This window comes from Hippopotamus amphibius, chromosome 10 (genome assembly GCF_030028045.1).
Source record: "Hippopotamus amphibius kiboko isolate mHipAmp2 chromosome 10, mHipAmp2.hap2, whole genome shotgun sequence".
NCBI classification, from domain to species: Eukaryota; Metazoa; Chordata; class Mammalia; order Artiodactyla; family Hippopotamidae; genus Hippopotamus; species Hippopotamus amphibius.
Window position 1 is genome coordinate 16,786,348 of NC_080195.1, and position 16,465 is coordinate 16,802,812.

General features: G+C 37.4%; 1 protein-coding gene across 3 annotated transcripts in view; it reads left to right on the plus strand.

The window, feature by feature from the left end:
* ASAH1 (N-acylsphingosine amidohydrolase 1) overlaps positions 1-14,837 on the plus strand; it is a 38,388-nt gene extending 23,551 nt beyond the window's left edge. For all 3 annotated transcript variants that reach the window (XM_057697419.1, XM_057697421.1, XM_057697420.1), the window contains exons 5-14: positions 1,512-1,590; positions 4,209-4,283; positions 5,120-5,165; positions 5,731-5,875; positions 6,429-6,483; positions 7,018-7,099; positions 10,346-10,477; positions 10,588-10,711; positions 11,137-11,193; positions 12,393-14,837. In XM_057697419.1, the coding sequence (XP_057553402.1) occupies positions 1,512-1,590; positions 4,209-4,283; positions 5,120-5,165; positions 5,731-5,875; positions 6,429-6,483; positions 7,018-7,099; positions 10,346-10,477; positions 10,588-10,711; positions 11,137-11,193; positions 12,393-12,482 (885 nt within the window). In that variant the 3' untranslated portion in view covers positions 12,483-14,837. The remainder of the gene's footprint in view (positions 1-1,511; positions 1,591-4,208; positions 4,284-5,119; positions 5,166-5,730; positions 5,876-6,428; positions 6,484-7,017; positions 7,100-10,345; positions 10,478-10,587; positions 10,712-11,136; positions 11,194-12,392) is intronic.
* Positions 14,838-16,465: the final 1,628 nt, after the last annotated feature.

A 16,465-nucleotide genomic window follows, 5' to 3' on the forward strand; every position in this document is an offset into this window, starting at 1 on the left:
ACTGTAACAGATGGTTAGTGAATGACTAGAACACAGATTTGTTGCTGTGATTGTGGGAAGGAAATAGTACAGTAGCTCCCCTCTTCCTTGGGGAATACATTCCAAGATCCCCAGTGGATGCCTGAAACCATGGATAGGATTGAACCCTATATGTACTTTGTTTTTTCCTATAAATACAACCTATGATAAGTTTAATTTTTAAATTAGGCACAGTAAGAAATTAACAACTAATAAAACAGCAAAGTTATAACAGTACAGTGTCATAAAAGTTATGTGAATGTGCTCTCTCTCTCTCAAACTATCTTATTGTCCTGTACTCACCCTTCTTCTTGTGATGATGTGAGATGATTAAATGTTTCCGTGATGAGGTGAAGTGAGGGGAGTGACATAGGCATTGTGACGTTAGGCTACTACTGACCTAATATTACTTCAGAAGGAGGAGGAAAAGAAGGAGCATCTGATTCTGGTGGTCCTGGATCATCAAGCCATGACCAAGTTGATGGTCGAATGTCAGGAGCAGAAAGTGTCGATGGTTGGGGATCCCAGGTGGGACAGGGTGGGGTGGCAGGAGAGTTCATCGTGCTACTCAGAGTGGCATGCAGTTTAAAATGTATGAATTGTTTACTTCTAGGATTTTCCATTTAATATTTTCGGGCTGTGGTTGACCACAGGTAACTGAAACCTCAGAAAGTGAGAACACAGATAAGGAAGGCCAACAATAATGAGGGTGTGATGCCAGTGGCTAGAGGGCGAGTTAGAGCAGAGAGATGAGGAGAGGTGGTTGTGATGTTCCTGTGTTGTGACCTGTGTGAGGACATCCAAGTGGAATTATTGCAGTTCATCTCTCTAGAGAAAAGGATGAAATATAAGGCAGTAAAAAACAATCTGAGAATCATAGGTCTCTGCCTAGTACCTGCGAGGAGCTTACAGGATACACAAGCAAGAGTTAGAGGGGCCCAATATTGAGTATTACATAGAATCTTTTAGAAATACATGATGTGAAAGTGCTTTGAAAAATAAGCTTTGGGGACGTCCCTGGTGGTCTAATGGTAAAGAATCCACCTTGCAGTGCAGTGGAAGCAGGTTCAAACCCTGGTCAGGGTACTAATATCCTACATGCCTCAGGGCAACTAAGCCCACATACCACAACTACTGGGCTTGCATGCCTCAACTAGAGCCTGCATGCTAGAAACTACAGGGCTCGTGTGCTCTGGAACCCACCACAACTGTAGAGCCCACACGCCCTGGAGCCTGTTTACCGCAACCAGAGAGAAGCCTGGGCACCACAACGAAAGATCCCTCATGCCTCAAGTAAGATCCCGTGTGCCACAACTAAGACCCGATGCAGCCGAAAATAAATAATAAAATAAATAAATAATAAATAAAATATTAAAAGAAAAAAGCTGTGCTCACCTATTGTGGCAGAAATAGCTAGTACAAATTATATGTAAAAGAACCAAATCTCAAAGCCACTCTTCGGGATGAATAATTGCTAATAATTTGTTTTTCAGCCTGATCTACTTGGCAACTTTCCTGGCCCTTTCGAGGAGGAAATGAAGGGGATTGCAGCTGTTACTGGAATACCTTTAGGTAAAGTTCACTTTGCACCTTTTAAAAAATTTAATAAAGTACTTAAAATTCTTTTATTGAGGTATGGTATACATACAGTAAAGTGCACAAGTCTGAGTATACGTGCATGTACACGTGCATGTAATCACAATTCAGAATAAGATACAGAAACAAATTCCAGCAATCCAGCATGCTCCTTCCTGCGCCTTCACACAGTTCTGAGTCCCCTGGTAACCACTATTCTGACTTCACCATAGATTAGTTTGCCTCTTGAACATCTTACAAATAGAGCCGAACGATATGAACTGTTGTCTGGTTTCTTGCACTTATCATTATAGGTAGTAGGCTATTGTGTGAATAGGATATTTGTCATTTCCAGATTTGAGATATTAAGAAAAAAGCAGTTGTGAACATTCTCCTACATGTCCTTTGATGGGCATATGCACTCATTTCTCTCGGGTTATAGGGCTGTGGTCTTGGTTATAGGGTACCTGTATGTTCAGCCTTGTACCCTCTGCCAACCAGTGTTCCAAAGTGATTGAATCCATTGACAGTCAGCATAGCACAAGAGTTTTCGTTTTTTCTACTTGCTAAATCTCCATGTGATAGTGTCAGTCTTTTTTATTTGGGCCATTTTGTTGAATGTGTTATATTCACCCGTTATTGTTTAATGTACATTTCCCTGATGACTAATGAGTTTGAACAGTTTATTGACCTTTTCCTTTTTTCCTTCCTTTCTTCTTCTCTTCCCTCCCTCCCTCATTCCTTCATTGTGCCTATTAAATCTAATGCCCATTTTTATTGGTTTGAAGGAATTGTTTATATATATACTGATACAAGTCCTTTGGCAGATGTATGTATGCTGAGTATCTTCTCCCAGCCTGTAGCTTGCATTTGTTTTTTTTTATTGCTATTTTTGATGAACAGAAATTCTTAATTTTAACGAAGTCTGATTTTTCATTTTTTTTTTTATGGTTAGTGCTTTTTGTGCACATTTAAGTGATAATTTGCCTACCCACCAACATATTCTTCTGTATGTTTTTTGTTTACTTTTTATATATAGGCCCATGGTGTATCTTGAATTAACTTTTGCATATGGTATGAGTTAGGGATCAAGGTTCAACTTTTTTTCCAGTTGATAACACCATTTATTAAAAAGACTATCCCTCCCTCAGTAAATTGCAGTGGTGCCTTTGATGTAAATCACGTGATTGCTTATATCTGAATCTATTTGGGGATTTTCTGCCAAGTTTTATTTATCTATTTGTCTTTCCTTATACTAATACCATGCTACTACATTTACTAAAAGCTTTATAGTAAGTCTTCATATTATGTAGTGTAAGTTTTCTAACTTTGTTTTCTTTAAAATTTTCTTAGATATTCTAAACACTTTGCATTTCCATATAAATTTTAGAATCAGCCTGTCAACTTTAACAAAAGAGCCTGCTGATATTTTCAGCGGGATTATGATACTGACTTTTCCAAGCCACAGACGTGGTATATGAGATTTATTTTTTATTTTCAGGGAAGAGGTCTTGCAGATCATTCATTCATCAGATCCTTTGTTATATCATTTGTCATAGTCTTCATATTCATCATATCCTTAAGTATTGATTTTTTGGAAGCTATTTTTAAAATTTCCATTTCCAGTTTATAGCACTTAATTTAATGAAAGACTTTTTTCTGCCACCCCAAATGTTTTACTTTTAAGCTATCAAAGCAATAGCTTTTATTTTAATTAACCTCTGTATACCTTGGTTTTACAAGTGATGACTGAGAATTTCTGAAAATCTATAGTATTTATCAACAAAAGTGGCTAGATTTTTTTTGGTTTTACTTCTTTAAAAAGATAATTAACATACTAGAAATACATATATTTTCAGCCTATATGAGAAATTCCTTTATTATGTAAAGAACTCTAGCAAATGAATACCACATATAAATATCTCAAGAGAAAAATGGATTGAGAAGATGAACAGATGATTCATAATAAGAGTGGAATTTCACCAAAGTAGAAATCAAATGGAAATAAACATTAGGATGGGAAAAAAACATGTTAAGCTTGACATGTTAACATAAAATGGAACAGAGAAAAAGTGTGTTGTATACCTTCAAATTAAATGCTAAGTGGTATTATTATTGTACAGTTTAGGAAAAATGTTCAGAAATTAAAATGTTTTACAATGGAATTTCTTGATAAGCTCTGCACTTATTCTATTGTCTCTTTTCTCCCCTTAGAAATACTAGTCACACTCTAAAAACCTGGGCAAAATACATTTTAAGCATCCAGCCAAGACCCAGATGTATTAAATTATCATATTTGAGCCCTCCAAAGAAAACTGAAAAGCGTATTGACAAAAAAGTGGACATATAGTATAATTCCAGCATGTCCAAACGTTCAACTTGCTCAGTAGCTGCACCTCTGGGGACTCGTTTTTTCTTGAGTATGCAGAGAGTACAGGCTAATGAAAAACCTCCACTCCACCAGGCATTGAGACTCACTCAGACTGTCTGTGGACACTTATGTACACCCAAGCAAAAACTCACATGGTGATGATAATTAAACTTTTTCTTAAGAACTTTCTAACAATATCATGGTTCTGTATATTGACCAAAAAATTTCCTGTCTTTTCTCATAGGAGAGATTATTTCATTCAGTATTTTCTATGAACTTTTTACCATTTGTACTTCAATCATAACAGAAGACAAAGAAGGTAAATAAATGTGCTGAGGGAGGGTGGGTGGTACAGAGAACAAAGTTGAAGAAAAATCTTTAAATGAAATTAGAAATTGTAAAGTACAGGCTTGCTGTGCAAATACCATGTGCATGTTGCAGTATGGTTTTACAGATCTTGGTAAGTTTTTAAAAGGGAATTGAAAGCTATTCTTATTTTAAAACCACTGTAAGGCCTATTAAAGTTTAATTCAGGCATGAAAAACTCTTGGAAGAAGTACTTCAGGACTAGAAACGTTCTTACTCTTCCTCATGGTCCTACTGATACCCCTATTTCTGATTTGATGTAAGTCCTCCCGGTGGCAGGACAAACTTTCTCCCATCATTTTCCAGCCAACGGACCCTGTGTAGACCAGCTTCACTTTTCCATGTTTTTCCTGACAAGTCCTCAGAGTACAAGGCACAGGATGATTTACCCTGATTCACTCTTATTTTTGACCTATACTCTGGGTATAGCTATAGGTGACAGTCCCTGAAGGGAAGCATGTTGGTAAGTTGCATTAGGTGAGGCTGAGATAGCTATGTCTGAGTAGGACCTGGTCATAGTGAACCAAAAAATGACCACCAGCCCTTTTCCCATATTCCAATCTTACCTGGAACCCTGTGCTCTCAGGTATTGTAGGGGAATCTGGCCAGTGTGACAGGGACAGCAGTTAGAGCTTGTTATGGACTCTGATATTAGATGCTGCTTAATTCTTACTGTTGGATTGAACAGTTGGGAATATCACTTAACCAGAATTGTGTCCAGCTTTGGTTTAGAATCAGTCATACTGTCATAATTGATGTTATATGTCTCTTCTGCTTACTTTCAATTAGGTCATCTACTACATGCACGAAACATGGATTTTGGAATATTTCTTGGGTAAGTAAAAAAGATGTAGTGTGTCTCAGTCCCTAAGAAGGGTAGATTGTATTATTACATTGATGAAAAGTAAGTCCCAAGTCATTCTCAGAATATGACCGGAAGTGAAGGTCCTAGATTCTTTAGTTTTGAGACCAGATGGGCACACTCTTTCTCAGTTATTTGAGAGTTTGTAGCTGAGTTGCACTCAGAGAACAGAAATCTGGAGCATGCTTGAAGGCCCTAGATGCACATCTGGTTTATTGTTTAGAAGGAAGAGTAGCATTCTATTTAATATGTCTTCTTGACCTTTCTGAAAAAAAAAGCATCAATTAGAGACCTAAATATTAACCTGGGGTTTGCTATTTATAGGCTGTGTCATGTTGGGGGAGTTACTTAACTTCTCTGAGCCTCCATTTTATCATGTGAAAAATGGAGGATAAAACTACCCATGCTGAAACACCCCTTTGAGGCCTGGTCACCAGGGATTAGGTAGATAAAGCACCTGGTGTGATGCCTGGCTACCATCATCACACTCATCTCACTGTCACTGTTATTAAATGTCACTGAAATTTGTCTTTTGTAGGTGGAATATAAATAATAATACCTGGGTCGTAACTGAGGAACTAAAACCTTTAACAGTGAATTTGGACTTCCAAAGAAACAACAAAACTGTCTTCAAGGCGACAGGCTTTGCTGGTTACGTGGGCATGTTGACAGGATTCAAACCAGTAAGGAATCCACTGTTGCATAATTTTATAGGTAGCTCTCTGTGAAAGGTGGAGTCTCAGGAAATGAGGACCAAAAAAGAATTTGAAGCCCCAGTTCATCCCATGGCACTTCTTGTTACCTTCCTTCATAGGTTTGAGCTCACATGGTAGAGAAGAGTCAGAAGTGGAGGCTTCTGAGCCTTTGGTGGAGATAAAGCATGTGGTGGGTGTCTAGGGCTGGGAATTTAAGTCTGGAATCTGGCTATGGGTTAGTTAGTCATTAAGGCAAGTTAGTCATTAAGTCTCTGCACTTCAGTTTCCTTGTCAGGGAAGTGTGGACAGTAACATCCTACCTACTTATCTCACACACTAGATGTGAAAAATGCTTTGAACTTCTAGGAAAGCTCTGTTAATACATGGTGATAGTATCATGGTTTGATTTTTCTTTTGCCCGCACCCCCCCCGCCCAATTCCCCAATCCAGGCCCTGATATAACAGTATAAAGTAGCACAGTGAGAGGGCCTTAAACAGGATGGTTGAGGTTTCTGACTTCACTGTTTTGTTTTCTTTTCAGGGACTGTTTAGTCTTACGCTAAATGAACGTTTCAGTGCAGATGGCGGTTATATGGGTTAGTAGAGAGTTCTTAAATAAAATGGGAATTTCATATCTGTTTTGTTATTTTTTTTTTATAATAATTGCCAACCTTGACTTTTTAAAAATTTATTTATTTATTTATTTTATTGGCTGTGTTGGGTCTTTGTTGCTGTGTGCGGGCTTTCTTTAGTTGCAGTGAATGGGAGCTACTCTTCGTTGTGGTGCGCGGGCTCCTTATTGCTGTGGCTTCTCTTGTTGCGGAGCATGGGCTCTAGGCGCATAGGCTTCAGTAGTTGCAGCACATGGGCTCAAATGTTGTGGCTCACGGGCTCTAAAGCACAGGCTCAACAGTTGTGGCGCACAGGCTTAGTTGCTCCGCGGCATGTGGGATCTTCCTGGAGCAGGGATCGAACCCGTGTCCCCTGCATTGGCAGGCAGATTCTTAACCACTGCACCATCTAGGAAGCCCCTAATATCTGTTTTAAGAGGAGGGCTAGACTGTGGCTTCTGGTTAGTAGTTTAATCTCTTCTAGGTCCTGTGACACTGTGTATGTTTGATCTCTTCCAGGTGTCATAGAATGGATTTTGGGAAAGAAAGATGCCAAGTGGATAGGGTTTATCATTAGATCGGTTCTGGAAAATAGCACAAGGTAATCTGGTTACTTTATTATCAGATTTAATATTTATAATTTTATCTTTTTCTTGAGCTATAATTGACATATTAGTTTAAGATGTACTACAGAATGTTTAGGTGTTTGTATATATGGCATAATGATCACCACAATAAGTCTAGTTAACATCCATCACCACACATAGTTACACATTTTTTTTCTTTGTGATAAGAACTTTTAAGATTTACTCTCTTTGCAACTTTCTAATATGCAGTACAGTATTATTAACTATAGTCACTGTGATGTACATTACGTCCCCAGAACCTATTTTACAACTGGAAGTTTGTACCTTTTGACCCCCTACACCCATTTTGCCCACCTCTCACCCCCACCACCTCTATCTACCACCAGTTTGTTCTCTGTATCTATGAATTCCTTTTTGTTTTTTGTTTTTAGATTGCACTTGTGTGATCACATGGCATTTGTCTTTCTCTGATTTCATTTAGCAAAATGCTCTCAAGGTCCATCCATATTGTCACACATGGCAAGATTTCATTCTTTTTCATGGCTAAATAAAATTGTGTACGTACCACATTTTCTTTATCCATTCATCCTTAGATGACCAGTTAGGTTGTTTCCATAACTTGGCTTATTGTAAATAATGCTGCAGTAAATGTGGGGGTGCATGTATCTTTTTGAGTCAGTGTTTTCATGTCCTTCAGATAAATACTTAGAAGTGGGATTGCTAGATTGTATGGTGGTTTTAGTTTTTTGAGGAACCTCCATACTGGTGGTTCCATAGTGGCTGCACCAATTTACATTCCCACAGATTGTGCACAAGGATTCCCTTTTCTCCACATCCTGGCCAACACTTGTTATCTCTTGTCTTTGATAATAGCCAGTCTGACGGGTGTGAGGTGATACCTTATTGTGGCTTAGATTTGCATTTCCCATTTTCTCATGCACCTGTTGGCCATCTGTATCTCATCTTTGGAAAAATGTCTGTTTAGATCCTCTGTCCATTTTTTAATCATATTGTCATTTTTTGCTGTTGAGTTGTGTGAGTTCTAGATATATTTTGGATATTAACCTCTTATCAGATACATGATTTGCAAATATTTTCTCCCATTCAGTAGGTTGCCTTTTCATTTTGTTATGGTTTTACTTGTTGTTTAGCTTTTTATAATGTAGTCCTACTTATTTATTTTTGTCTTTGTTGCCTTTGTTTTGGTGTCAAATCCAAAAAATCATTGCCAAGACCAATGTCAAGGAGCTTATTGCCTATATTTTCCTTTAGGAGTTTTATGATTTTAGGTCTTACATTTAAGTCTTTAATTCATTTTGATTTTTGTGTATGATGTAAGATAGTGGTTTGCTTTCATTCTTTTGCATGTAGCCATCCAGTTTCCCACATACCATTTATTGAAGAGACTGCCCTTCCTCAACGTGTATTCTTGGTTCCTTTTTCATAAATTAATTATGGGTTCTCTGTTCTGTTCCACTGATCTATGTGTCTGTTTTTATGCCAGTACCATTGTTTTGATTAGTATAGCTTTGTAATACAGTTTGAAATATAGTCATTCTTCTTTTTTCAAGATTGCTTTGGCTCTTCAGGGCCTCTTGTGATACCATACAAATTTTTAGGATTGTTCTGTTCCTGTGAAAAATGCCCTTGGATACTGATTACAGTGAATCTGTAGGTTGCTTTGGGGTAGGAGGGACATTTTAACATTAATTCTTCCAGTCCATGACCGTGGAATATCTTTCTGTTTATTTGTATCGTCTTCTACTTCTTTCATCAGTGTCTGTTAGTTCTCAATGTACAGGTCTTTCACATCCTTGGTTAAATTTATTCCCATCTATTTTATTCTTTTTAATGGAATTGTAAATGGAATTGTTTTCTTAATTTCTCTTCCTGATAGTTTGTTATTAGTGTATGAAATCACAACTGATTTTTGTATACTGATTTTGTGTCCTGCAACTTTACTGAATTTATTATTCCTAATAGTTTTTTTTGGTGGAGTCTTTAGGGATTTCTATATATAGTATTATGTCATTTTCAGATAGTGACAATTTGACTTCTTTCCTGATTTGGATACATTTTATTTCTTTTTCTTGCCTAATTACTCTGACTAATACTGCCAATACTATATTGAATAAAAATGATGACAGTGGGCATCTTTGTCTTGTTCATAATCTTAGAAGAAAAGCTTTTAGCTTTTCACTGTTGGGTATGATGTTAATTGTGGGCTTGTCATATATGGCCTTTATTATGTTGAGGTATGTTCCCTCTATACCCACTTTTTTGAGATGTTGAATAAATGAGTGTTGAATTTTGTCAAATGCTTTTTCTGCATCTATTAAGATGATCCTATATTTTTATCCTTCAGTTTGTTAATGGGTGTATCAAATTGATTTGGTTTGTGGATGTTGAACCATCTTTGCATCATGCTGTATGGTCCTTTTAATGTAGTTTATTTTAAATTACTCATATTAAAATATTTCCCAGATTCATCTTCCATTGAGGAACTATATCAGAATTCCTTACGTGAACATTTGACACTCATCTGGAATCTTCATGTTTTACGTGTATACGTTTATAGGAAGAAAATGGCTTATTTAATGCTGAGGATAGTGCCCCTGTGAAGGGCATCTGTGAATTTTTCTTGGTGTACAAAAAAACACCCACCCATACAGAAAAGAAAAATTTGTATAATAAAAATCTTCATTTAAATCATAATACCTGTTAACCTAGAAGTTATATTCTGTGCTGGTGCAAAAATCTTATAATAGCAAAACTGCCTTTAGCAAGTACTACATCCAAATGACTAGAATAAATGAGCATCAATCCTATTTTTAATGATTTCCAGGGCATAAGATTTATTAGTCTTCTTTGAAAATCCATTTCCATTTTTAATAGCTCTGATTTCCAAGAAGTTTACTTTCTTTTCCTAAGCCATATATATATATATATATATATATAAAATATATAATTTATGTTATTTTCCCTAGTTCTGTTGTTGAGTGAAAGATATAGACTATAAGGGTGGAAAATGACCTCTTGAGGCCGTTTTGTTTGTCCTTCAGGTTAGAGGGAACATTTTAGATCTCAGTGTTTCACCACGTAGGAATCAGGGATTGTTTCTTCCCGAGCCATTGTTCACTATCCTTTTAAAAAAAATACTGTTCCTCAGATATTTGTTTTCCCTTAGTTTCCGTAGCTAAAAAATCTTCCGTCCCAAGTCAACTAAAAATATTTCCTTTGTTTTAAATGTTTCTATATAGTTATGAAGAGGCCAAGAATATACTGACGAAAACCAAGATACTGGCCCCAGCATACTTTATCCTGGGAGGCAACAAGTCTGGGGAGGGTTGTGTGATTACACGAGACAGAAAACAGTCTTTGGATATACAGGAGTAAGTACGTTTGTTAAAGCATAAAATAAGCAGAAACTAAAGCATAGACTGACATATGTACATAGGTTTAAGGCATGAAGCCTAGGAGCAATCTCTCTTTTTGTATCTAGACTCAACCCCAAGCAGGGTAGATGGTACGTGGTACAAACAAATTATGACCGTTGGAAAAATCCCTTCTTCCTTGATGATCGCAGAACACCTGCAAAGATGTGTCTAAACCAGACAACCCAAGAGGTACATTCACGGTGTCATATATAGAAAATGGTGACTATTAAAGGTTATCTCCATTCTGGCATTTTTCATTGGCCTTTGAAGAATGTGTAAACCTCCCATTAGTCATTGTCTCTGGACAGTCCCCACTGAGTTTTTTTGTTTTTAATGTAAAGAGCAGAATTTTACTGTGCTTTTCCCTTTCTTAATTAATGCTGGACACCACTCTGTGGAGTTGAATGGCAAGAATTCAAGAGGGGAGGAAGAGAAAGAAAGAAAATGTGATATATTAGAATCATCACCTATTAACAGTGACCCCAAGGGAAATTCTTTTATGGGGGTTGAGGGAGGTTGATTGAAGAATGTCTTGGTCTAATGACCCATTTGTGTGGATAAGGCTGCCAACATCTGTATTTAATATACTGAAAAGAACTATTTTTGTGTTTTAGAATATCTCATTTGCAACCATGTACGATGTCCTGTCAACAAAACCTGTCCTCAACAAGGTATTTTAAAAAAACATATGTATATATATCTACTTTTAGGAAAAGAATTTGATCCCATGTTTTATCTTTCCCTTTTGTCTCAGATCAGTCAGAGCTAGAATCCCAGGTCATGTTCAGCTTAAGGCTGTTTTTTAAAATGTTTTTGTGTGACTAAAACTGTAACTCTTGGAATGTGACAAAGAAGTGAGTCGCTGCAGTTTGATATCCAGTTTGGTCAGAGTGTTATTTCCAGCTTTACTTGCATGGCATTTGGATTGAGTCTAGCACGTCAGTCTTGACTTCCCTGTGGGGAATCGAATGCTGTACGCTGCAACTAACACCTGAAACTTGACAAAACAAATCTGAAGTCTGTTTTCAGACAGCTTTCTGTCTGGGTGGATTAGGGTTTCTCTTAAAAGTTATTACATCCTTTTATCTTTTCCCTACTCTATAGCTAAAATATGCAAAAGTGTCCTAATCATCCAATTTGCTAATAGCCAGTGGCCCCCTCTTGTGTATTTCTGATTCCTCCGATTTTCCCCATTTGTTCCTTCTCTTCTTTTCCTTGGTGCTTTTCCTAAACCCTCCCTAAAGTCAGTGTGCCTCCATCACCTCTGCCAGAACAAACGGTCCTGTCCGATAGCATGTGGATGAGAACGTGGCTCCTGAGGGAAGCCTTCCTTATGCCCACTGACCCTGCCATACTTCTCATTTTGCCCATGCCTGCTTCATGTGAGCTCACAGTTGGGTTACAGATTCTGTGAGTTCAGTGTGTGCCTTCTCATCTGCATGCCTGCATAGTTTTCCTCACAGCATGAGAAATGCTTTCTAGATAAGGATAGCCAAAGCTAAACTGTTTATACTTCACTACCCCATTAGTCTTTGCAAATTATGCACTGAGGAGGGTTGAGTCTTAAAGCATTGGTGGTGAAGCAATATACTGCTCAGAATTAAGCCCTTGTAAAGAACTGAAGATTCTCTCCCAAGCCTGTTTATATTCATGACCTGGAATAATGGTTCTCTTGAAGTCAGTTGCTTTAATTATTATTGACTTATTATTTGGATCTTTATATCATATAACATTTATTTTGTATCTTTACACACATATTAATTATTTAATGCTAAGAAACTTCATAAGCAATTCCACAAAAAATGCTAATATGAGTCAGGTCTTCGTAGAATTGAAGACATCCTTAAAGTAAAAATAACTTTTCTTTCAGCTGACGGTATACACGGCCTTGATAGATGTTACTAAAGGTCAACTTGAAACGTACCTGCGGGACTGTCCAGACCCCTGTATAGCTTGGTGAGCACACACCTGGCCTACCGGATGCGCTCTGTATGACGGCAAGAGGGGAGCTCGCACGGGGCTGAGAAGTGCAGCCGTCTGATCTCCTTCCAAAGACTGAGGCTCGGGGCAGGTTCTCTTTGAGGCGTGCGCTTGTCCTGCTCTGTCTGCTTACAATTCAGAGGCTGTTTTTGGTTGATTACTCTCATACACAGATAACTTCTGTTAGTGAAGTACAGCAGTCATCCAGAGTTTAGTGATTCGTTTCAGTCTGACATTTGGGGATGGGGATGGGCAAGTAAAACTACTGTGGGACCCCACCTCCATGGAATAAGGCAAATTCTCTGCGAGCACTGAATCCTCTGCATCCAGGTGCGCAGTAGTGAAATAGTCCACCTTTGGGTTTTCACTCTTATCGCCATATTTGCATGTTTTTTTTTCCTCTTGGCTCTATTAAAATTAATATACCATTGTCTTTGCTGTCTGTAACAGCAACGTATTTCACTAATTTTGACTGGAGGGGTATGAGACAGGCATTCAGCTGAATGTTTCTCTTAATGGACAACACATGGGTCTTTGACTAGAAGTACTTTTGGGGGTTCTTGAAGTAACCAGTATGTAAGGCAGTTTTTTATACTCAGAATTGAAGTGTTTCCTTTTTCATAATTAGGCTACTTCCCACTAATCCCAGGAAGGTATTAAATAAATTTCAGAAACAGTCCCAGGTTCTGTGAGTCAATGGTAGATAAGCAGGTCAAAGACTAGTGGAAAATGGGAGGCGAACTGCTATTTTAAACTCTCATAAGTATCATTCAATGTATTTTTTAAAACTAAGTATAGTTACTAAAAATGTTTTTCAGAAATCAGTCTATTTATGAGAAGTGCTAATAGAACTTGTTAACCTTTCAAACTTTCACAATTAATTTTGCCAGTTGGGCAAGACTGCAGCCACTTCATTCCTGTATAACATCAGCTGTATTCGTGACATTTAGTAGAGTCACTGGAGGAAGTGTCTGTCAGCAGTCATGTATGCTGAGTGTGTACCTACGTGTTTGTTTGAGGGTGCGGGTTATGGAGAAATCCAGGCTGCCTATAGTATTTGAATTAATATTACAAGGGTTATGTAAGTGGGTTATTCAATTTATGACTAAATGGTCACAATCTCACATGACTAACCCTAACTGAATGGTATCATCTCAGTGCGTAGGTATCCAAAGGCAGCTTCTCCCCCCCAGATAGGAGGTGTTTCCACAAAACTGCAGTGATGCTAGTGTAATATTAGTGAAGCAAGGAGAATTACAGGAGGATCTGTGTTAAAAACAGGATTTGGTTAATTTTAAAAAATCTTTTGTTCCTAATTTACACATTTAATAATTTTTTAATAGAAAATGTCGTGAATTTTTCATGAAGTTCCACATCCCCTTCAGTTTACCTCAGTGTGTCTTAAAACAGTGTCATTTTCTGTGGGTGCCACGGCATGAGAAAAGGTTAGAAAGCACCATCACAGAGCTCTGGGTGGAAAGTGAACCCAGAGACCTGGTTCTGGTTCTGACTCCTTCATCGCTCAGTTGTGCCCTGGGAGAAGCCACCAAGCCTTCCTGCACCTTCAGGTCAGCCTTTGTCAAGTGAGGGTTTAACCCCATTTTTCTCCAAGGTTTCTTCTAACTTTATGAGTACAGATTTAAACTGCATCTCAGGTTAGCAGGCAGTTAGGTAGCAGCTGACATCCAGGTGCTGTTGGAGACGTCAGAACCATTGTAGTTTTCTTTATTCACAGACGTGCATGGGTGCATCTAATAAAAAGTTTTCTTAATAAGTATTTCAACATAATGATAACACTCTAATTTGCAGAAAGAATGTGCATTGTTAAAGCAGTCATGGGCAGCTAGCTTGGATGCCTCCAAATAGCCTGTCGGTTGCAAATGGACGTTATTTTTATACATGGATAACATATGTGTAATACATATGTATATCTTACACAGACAGTAAATGTGTTTAATTTTGAAAACATGTAGCACCTGAGTTCAATGCCAACCCTCTTTCAATCTCAGGAAAACAATGAACTCAAGTCATGCTCAATAGTCCACTGGGGTAAACAATTTCAACTGCCACATACAGATAAGATACGAGACTGGGTTGATAGCATTATTTCAAAATGTTATGATAGGAGATAGGAATTCTAACAAGTCAACTACAAGACCATGCATGTCCAGGTGTGTGAAATCTCATTACCCCCAGGAGCAGTGACCAAGGAGAAAAAACTTGATGTTAATAAGTTTGTTTTTCACATATGCAAGGTACAATGGACCATATCGCCAAATTGGAATAAGACTTTTCATCTTAGTTACTGAAAATAAATATTTCCTTGTGTATCTAACACCTAGTGATTGGCTCGCTCTGTTATTACCAGTAGAGAATTAAGTTTACCATCTTAACTATAGAAAATAGATTTTCAGTATTATATATTTTTTCCTGTTAATTTACAGTTGCTAGGTGGAATAAATGTGTAAAAATTTCACTTCTGTTTTGTCTTTAAGAATACTGAGTGCATATTATATATGTAATAGTTTCCAAGTTATAACTCTTATTGCCAGTGAGCAATGGTGTCACAAAGGGGAAGGGGCACCACTTGGCATTAAGAGATCTGGGTTCTAGTCTTGGCTCTGCCACTTATTTTTCCTGTATTTAAAATATGAAGACACTGAGGCCCAACGGAAGATCTTTGCTATTTGCAAAATTTTTAGTGCTGCCAAAGACAAAGGAATGATGTTTGGCTGGTTTTATAACCAAAAGAATAAGGGAATAATCTATAACAAGTCAATATGTACTGAACAATACTGTTGTCGCCAGGTAAAAATTTGTATCTTTCAAATAATTCATGTTGAAAACCTGCCATGGCCAAAGTAATCTGATATTGAAAATTCTTCTATCATCTCCTTAAGCTCTCAATATGCCAAGAGCTAATATGATGGATTTTTTTTTTTAAATCCTAAGTGCTTGTTTAGAAGAAAGTATAGCTCCTATTTTTTTTTTTTTAAATCATAGAATTAATAGACTATCCAGCTAGATCTTAGATTTCAAGAGCTGAGTACAAGTGCTTTTAGCTTTTTTCTTTTTTCAACTCAGTTACTTTTAAAACAATGACAAATTCAGCCTTAAAAACACAGAGAAGAGCTAATAAAATTTTCAAGTCATTTATTAAATTTTAACCAAAGCAGTTATCCTTTGGTGTATCATTTTTGTGTAAAATACTTTGAAATAAAATTTAAAAATAACCAGTTGCACCAGTTGCAGCTTTCCCAAGGTAGTTAGAAAACAGAACTGTTTTACTGTAGAATTATTTTTAAGAACTTTTATTAAGATATAATTGACATACAATAAACTGCATATATTTAAACTGTACAATTTGATATTTTTTCCTTATCAGTAATATATGTATGGCAGTCCCCAAATCCCAATCCACCCCCCCCTTCCCTCCTTGGTGGCCTTATGTTTGTTCCCTACATCTGTGTCTCTGTTTCTGCCTTGCAAACCAGTTGATCTGTACCGTTTTTCTAGATTCCACATATATGCATTACTATACCATTTGTTTTCGTCTGACTTACTTCACTCTGTATGACAGTCTCTGGGTCCATCCACGTCTCTACAAATGTCCCAATTTCGTTCCTTTTTATGGATGAGTAATATTCCGTTGTATACGTGTACCACATCTTCTTTATCCATTCATCTGTTGATGGACATTTAGGTTGCTTCCATGTCCTGGCTATTGTAAATAGTGCTGCAGTGAACATCGGGGTGCATGTGTCTTTTTGAATTATGGTTTTCTCTGGGTATATGCCCAGTAGTGGGATTGCTCGGTCATATGGTAATTCTATTTTTACTTTTTTAAGGAGCCTTCATACTGTTCTCCATAGTAGCTGTATCAACTTACATTCCCACCAACAGTGAAGAGGGTTCACCCTCTCCAGTAGCTATTGTTTCTAGATTTTCTGATGATACCCATTC